The 6,645-nt window shown below is 37.7% G+C and overlaps 1 protein-coding gene across 1 annotated transcript in view; it reads right to left on the bottom strand.

Annotated features, from left to right (window-relative positions):
- sh3d21 (SH3 domain containing 21) overlaps nucleotides 1–5,448 on the bottom strand; it is an 11,936-nt gene extending 6,488 nt beyond the window's left edge. The window contains exons 1-10 of the mRNA XM_005925564.3: nucleotides 5,133–5,448; nucleotides 4,368–4,525; nucleotides 4,199–4,256; nucleotides 3,168–3,274; nucleotides 2,143–2,233; nucleotides 2,001–2,062; nucleotides 1,880–1,919; nucleotides 1,376–1,470; nucleotides 939–1,040; nucleotides 555–606 (exon numbers count right to left, since the gene is read on the bottom strand). Coding sequence (XP_005925626.1) covers nucleotides 555–606; nucleotides 939–1,040; nucleotides 1,376–1,470; nucleotides 1,880–1,919; nucleotides 2,001–2,062; nucleotides 2,143–2,233; nucleotides 3,168–3,274; nucleotides 4,199–4,256; nucleotides 4,368–4,525; nucleotides 5,133–5,136 — 769 coding nt within the window. The 5' untranslated portion in view covers nucleotides 5,137–5,448. The remainder of the gene's footprint in view (nucleotides 1–554; nucleotides 607–938; nucleotides 1,041–1,375; nucleotides 1,471–1,879; nucleotides 1,920–2,000; nucleotides 2,063–2,142; nucleotides 2,234–3,167; nucleotides 3,275–4,198; nucleotides 4,257–4,367; nucleotides 4,526–5,132) is intronic.
- Between the last annotated feature and the right edge of the window lie 1,197 nt (nucleotides 5,449–6,645).

Here is a 6,645-nt window from a genome sequence, read left to right as displayed (position 1 = left end):
AAAAAAAAAATCAGGATCCAGGTTGCCAGGATTTGCTGCTCTTTTGCATTTCTTTGTGATGAGTTTTCCCTGCGTGGCCCCATTTGTGGGTTAGAGAGTTTATGCTGTGTGCTACAGGGCAGAGTGTTTAAATCTGTTTAACCTCCTTTACATGGTCACAAGATGAAAACGTTTCATATCTACTGTAAATGTTACTAGGGCGTCTGATAAATCGCTATGTGGAATGCATGTAATCTCAAGAAATGTTCAAATAGTTCCTCTGACTTCAGGGTATTTTTTTCCCTCTACGTCTTTATTTTCTCATAGATAATAATTTTTAAAAAAACAAAAACTTTTATATTTTATTGAATTATTATGTAACTGTGTAAATGTTGACCTGCCTAACCCATCACAGGCCAAACAGTCAGCACACTGCCAAGCAAAACACTGCTGCAGTCAGAAATTCCGACTTGGTCGTGAACCTCTAAATGTCAAGCTCCACATCATACTTTCAAAGAGCTTCAACCACTGTGCTTCTTTATTTGATCAGGGAAACATTCATGCTGTTCTCTTACCTGAGAGTTTCTTGGAGTTGTTACGTGCAGGTGGTTGGCTTATGGTCCCCGTCTACAGGAGGAAAAAGAAATGAAAAGTAAGTTTTTTGGTACTCCATGTGCCTTGTACTCTGCCCCATATTCTACACACTGTTTCCACAAATGGGAAATTTCAGTGAGTAACTCCAAAGCAGACGGTGTTTAAAGACAGTACTGAGTCACTGAATACTGGTTGCAGACATGCTAAAATAGACATAATGTATTTTATTTTTAAAGGACATTTTAAAATGACAAAAAAGTATGCATAGCATCAATTACTCCGAAGCATGCCCATGGTTTCATTGCAGTGCAGTTAAACTCCAGTCCAACAGGGTTATGTTTGAGATTGTGTTTTTGTCCACTCACTTGCAAGCTGTTTATCGGTGAAATCACCATGACAAAGTTATCAGGAAAGAAGCCGCACCGGCCGTTTAGCTCTCCCTCCCACCAGCCTTCATCTGCTGTTTCCTTTAGATGGTGATTAAAGAGTCATTTGAGAGAGGTTAAAACAAGCTTCTGTCCTTAGGGATCTGAAATCTCTGAACCTAAGGTCATCAAAAAGTCAAGCAGATCACGACGTGTCAACACGAAGTAGCTATCTCGAATATTTTTTCCTTAGCATGTCTGGAGTGCCACATTTCTGTCCTTAAGCCTAGTCAGTCTTGAAAGTGACACAACTGGTTTCTCTGGAAGAACCATATGGTACATTTTAAGAAAGCAAATTATCCAGGGGAATTTATTAGTCTGTCATAAGTGTGACAGCATAGAACAGCTGATAAAAAAATAAAGAAGTGTGCTCAAACCTTGTTCAGTATCTTAACAACATCTCCTTTTTTCAGCTCCAGCTCATCCTCTGTTTTGGCCTTGTAGTCAAACATGACTTTGCAACACTCTATAGCTGAGGAGATACGGTGTTAAGAGATAACATGATTATTAACTTTGCAGAAACTGTCGTACGAGTGAGGAGGTTTCACTAGTGATGACTAATTTTATCCACCCTGAAACAACACTAAATCAAAGAACAGCAAAGATTACAAAAGACTGTAATACTTGAGGTAAGTTATAAACCTTTAACCCTGGAAGATCGCTCACTTTGATGTCTTTGTGAAGTAGTAAATCAAGGAATATTGCTGTTAAGTATTTTGGTTTGACCCCACCCATAAAGGTAAAAGTACAAGAATTTACCACTTGTCCTACTGACGTTGTATACTAGTCTAGCAGCTTTTAAAATGCTGTTCAGAAATAGAACCAGTGTCTCATGTGAGAAAGCTAGCATGTGATGTAAATGTATAAAACTCTGAACTTACATTTTTTTGCTTTGTTCCTAACACTTGCCCTCTGAGTTATCTGAATGGGAACAAAGACAGCATTAAGTAAAAGGAACACAGCTCATACATATTTAAGAAAAGTTTTTCCACTGTTACAAACCTCCTTATTGAACACAGCGTCAGTGAGTTTTGGTCTTGCCTTGCCCTCATTGTATTTTACATCTGTTCAGATGAAAAATGTTAAAAGTTATATATGAAAAATGAAACTATAAAAAACTCTGTTAATTGACTTTGCCACCAACCTTTGGGAGAAATGAAAATTTCTTTGACAAAGTTTGATGGAAATGCTCCTAGTTTGCCATTTTTCACCCCCATCCACCATCCATCTTCAATCTGTCATGCAAAGTAGGTCATGAGCCATCAAAATTCACAGGTTATTATATATTGTACAGAAAAACAAGTTCTACAATCTCTATTGTCATTGGTTGGCGCTATTAAACAAATTAATGAGAAAACTAAAATCTACTGAGAAGTCAAGGAGACTTGCTAACAGCCATAACCCAGAAAAATTTATATTATTTTACTGAAATCGGTACAATACTCTTAGATTTCTTGTAAATTGTGGATACAGTCAGCCATCAGACCCACAACCATCTTATCTGTTTTAATTCATTTTATTTGATTATATTATCCGTCTGTTCAGCACTTTGGCTGACACTTGATGTCTTTTAAATGTGCTATTTAAAAAAAGATGACTTGACTACTACTCAACATCGCTTAAGCTAAAAATATGTAAAATTACAAGTAAATAGCTGCATTACCACCTTAGGTTTACATGAAATATCATCTTGTGGTGCATTCCAGATACTTGATCGGCCTGTTTAAGGTGTCTGACGAATGATCCTCAGAACTGCCAGGACTAGTCTGATCAGTTCACATGGGATTTCAGAAAACGTATGCTTGCTGTGAACTATGAGTTTAATTATAAATAAAAAGAAATCGATCAAATAAAGCCATATTCAAATCTTTGTTTATTTACCCAAAGAGGTTCAGGCTGAGCAAACACATCGACAACACCCTGATTTACATATCATCGCTATAGTGCAGGGTTCTGACTACAGGGCAGCTTCAGGAAGTGACAGGAAAATGCCTCACTTCTCAGCAGCTGCTATCAGGTATTCACTATCATGTCATGGCAGAGATTTCTTTTCACCAGCCACAACCTAGTTATTTTAAGCCCATAATCTACTGCTAACATTTGACTCACAGTTTGGTATTTAGAGGCCAGATATAAGTGTGAAAACCATAAGGGTGATAAGAACTGTACCTCCCTGACGATCTCTATAGTCTCACCAGCAACCAGCTCCATTTCGTCTTCATTCACGGGACTGTAGGGAAACAGTACCTCACATTTTCTTGTCGGTTTCTTCTTTGCTAAAAAAAAGAAAGAATTGTCAGACAAAGTAAAGTTCATAATGTTCTTCTAATGAAAAACTTGGAGCTCTTTAACAGTGTCTTTGGGCTAGAAAGCATTGTTATCAAGTTTCAACAGGAAAGTGCTAAGATTGCATAGCTTGGAGCAATTATTCACGTTCTGAGCATGTCTGTTCCCACAAAGTCCAATTTTTTTTTCTCTACAGCTGAATTAGATATACTTTGCATTGCAAGGATGTGGTAAATGTCAAGAGCAACCTGTTTTGAATATTATTGTAATAAGTATTTTTACTGTATTGCTGTGATGGCTCGTTTTGTACCAAGAGTCATTTTTTTTTAGCAGGAACCTTAGTTAGAGTAGTTTTAAATGACGCTGCATTACCAGCGTGGTTAATTTGGATCTTTTGCACACAATTGGACTATTCTAAGTTAGTGATAGCAGTGTTTTAGAAATTCCTTTTATTTTACAACAAAGCAGTTGCTCATATTTTAATTGTAATGTGCATCCTTCTCTAACCCAACCGGTCGCGGCAGATGGCCACTCCTCCCTGAGCCTGGTTCTGCCGGAAGTTTCTTCCTGTTAAAGGGGAGTTTTTCCTTCCCACTGTTGAGTGCTTGCTCATAGAGGGTCATATGGTTGTTGGGTTTTTTGTCTGTATGTATTATTGTACGATCTGCCTTGCAATATAAAGCACCTTGAGGCAACTGTTGATGCTGTACAACTGAATTAATATTGAAGTGAATATTGCATTTATTCATTAGTTTTCTATCATTTTTTTTCCTTTTTTGGAAAGCAAAGTCATTTCATAATTGCGTTGGGTTTCAATTTTAAATCATCTTTAAAAACTGCTTTAAATGCTTTCTGATTAAAGCGTCTGCCACTAAAGAACAGAAAGTGCTGATAATTCAAACTCTGCATTTTACTTGTTCTAATGCTTCGTGGTTCCATCTTGCTCTCTCCTCTCAAATAGACTGGGACCTCCTGTTAAAACCAAGTAAGTCATATTTTACACATGTTGCACGCAATGTAGATGAACACAAATATATCCATAGCAAATAGTACAGTACTGTGGACAGTAAAGCCTTGGCAGACCTGGACAAAGTTGGCAGGAAAGATGCCTTTCTTCCCTCTCAGCTCCCCATGCAGCCATCCTTCCTCACTGGCCTTGGTGACATTTTTGACCACATCCCCCTCCTTCACTGTGAGCTCGTCGTCGGAGTTGCTCTCAAAGTCGATTAGCACCAGCACCTCTACAGCGCATCCGTAAATGGGGCAGAAAATTAGATTCTTTGGACAAAGGCTGGTGTAACTTGTCTCACAAGTGATGTGTCCTGACATCTTAAAAAACCAAGACAAACCCCTAAGCAGTGGAGGCTAGAAACAAATATGAGCTTGAATGTGGATTATTACAGCTAAAATGCTTAGTTTTCATTTATCACAGAGAAGTGAAACAACTATTCGTGTTGTCACTATTTTCCTGAATATAAAGAGAACTTTAGAGATTCTTAAAAGAACTGAAAGTGTGGCATTGTTATCTTGGATGTATGTAAAAACAGGTTTTCTCTAATTGTTTAGCAAACACAAATCTCGTAGATACAGTCTGTGCAAGAGCTAGAACGTACACACTCTAGTATCTGTAGAGTAAGGTTTCGTATTTTTGCATGCCTGTACATGTCAGGTACAATACATAAATTCTTGGAGGAGCATTTCAAGCAGATACAAATCCATTAACTTTTGTCAGTACTTTGCAGCTTTTCTTTACCACTGCCACGAATTCCCAGCAAAAAGGCAACTGTTAGTCAAAATACTCAGACATGACGTTGGTTTATTAAGAAAAAACTGATAATGCTGACTCACCCATAGTTGTCCTTCATTCGATCTCCCTTTGATTTGAATATGTAATCCCTCTACGAAGCAGCAAACAAACTCTTTGAGTAGAAGGAGAACTGAAAGAGTGTGGCTGTGTGTGTAACGCTGCTCGATATGGCAACGAAGGACCTTCTTCCTACTTGTCAAACATTAACATTGAGCAACTTTTCCTGCGGCTAGTCATGCTAAATCAACAGCAAAAAGTAGGAGTGGGTCAGACAGTCAAGAGAGAGAGAAGGAGGAGAGAGAAAATAAGGCAGAAGAACAGGTAAGACAGGTTTCTAGTGAAAGAGTAACTCTGATAAGTGAGACTTATGAGAATGACAGCATAATTAATGTGCAGCAAGCAAAACATTTGCCTATGTAAGTTAGACTTTATGAGCCACACAAGTGCATTTTACTTCCAGTCAGCTGTACTGTCATTTGTACTGCCCCACCCAATAATCTCAGGCTTTCCCAGAAGTTGAACCAACTCAACTAAACCATAACCGTAAATGTGTTTGTAGTAATAATTTTGTAGTAATAATAACGTTTTTACCCCATAATGTTAAGTGGCAGGAGATTTACAGCAAACAAGGGTTACAGCCAAAATATACTGAGATTGCTTTTTATATAATGTAAGTTAGTTGCATTAACAAAGACCCTTATCTTTTCCTTTAACTCAGTTAATAGGTCACTGGCTTTAGTCAACAGACAAGATGAGCTCCATTACTTCCTTAGTTTCCATTTTGAATGTTGCCAAACAAGTCAAGTTATCATTATTTCCAACTTTTAAGATTTCACTTAGACCAGTTACAATAGGGAGTATGAGATGCACACTATTCAAATGTTTAGGGAACGTTTTGGATGAATATCCCACTCTAGCCAAGCCCGGGAGGTATCTGATCAGTCACTATTTAGCAGTGTGATAAAGAGCTCCAATATGCAACCAAATAATACAAAAACACCATGAGCAATAGGAAGAAACTGGGCAGATGGAGTTAGGCTTTGTTTGTAAAGAATGTTGTATTAACCTAATCATTGAATGACAAATATCCAGAGTATTTAAAACATCCTTACTTTATATTTAGTGCCTTAATATTTTTTATTTCACTGTAGTGGTGAAAAATGAATCAATTAGTACAAACTGACAATTTTTACTTGGTGAATCCAGTCACTTTTGACTTCAACCTGCTCTGATACAGTAATTGGTTGATAGGTGTTTGGTTGAATGGGATGTGCACAGGCACACTGTAGCTTTAGGCTGGGTTGTTTATTCAACTCCCAGTGATTTACAGGGATTTGATTGCTTTGACTGAAGCAGGTGATTTTGGCCTTTAGTCAAAAAAAACAACCAAATCGGCTCCACCCTGATACACTCTTACCAATATTATGAAAGTAAAGTGCAAAGTGTGGTTCACTCATAGCACACAAACATAATATTTTTACACCACACCGACAATAGGTACTTCTTATTGATTCATGAGCCAGCCTAAGTATGTTTAAGAGCCCCATGGTGTGT

Source organism: Haplochromis burtoni, unplaced genomic scaffold (assembly GCF_018398535.1).
Source record: "Haplochromis burtoni strain Fernald_Lab_line unplaced genomic scaffold, NCSU_Asbu1 Contig_84, whole genome shotgun sequence".
In the NCBI taxonomy this organism is placed as follows: Eukaryota; Metazoa; Chordata; class Actinopteri; order Cichliformes; family Cichlidae; genus Haplochromis; species Haplochromis burtoni.
The sequence above is the reverse complement of the archived record's forward strand: the minus strand, read 5'-3'. Positions and strand labels throughout refer to the sequence as shown.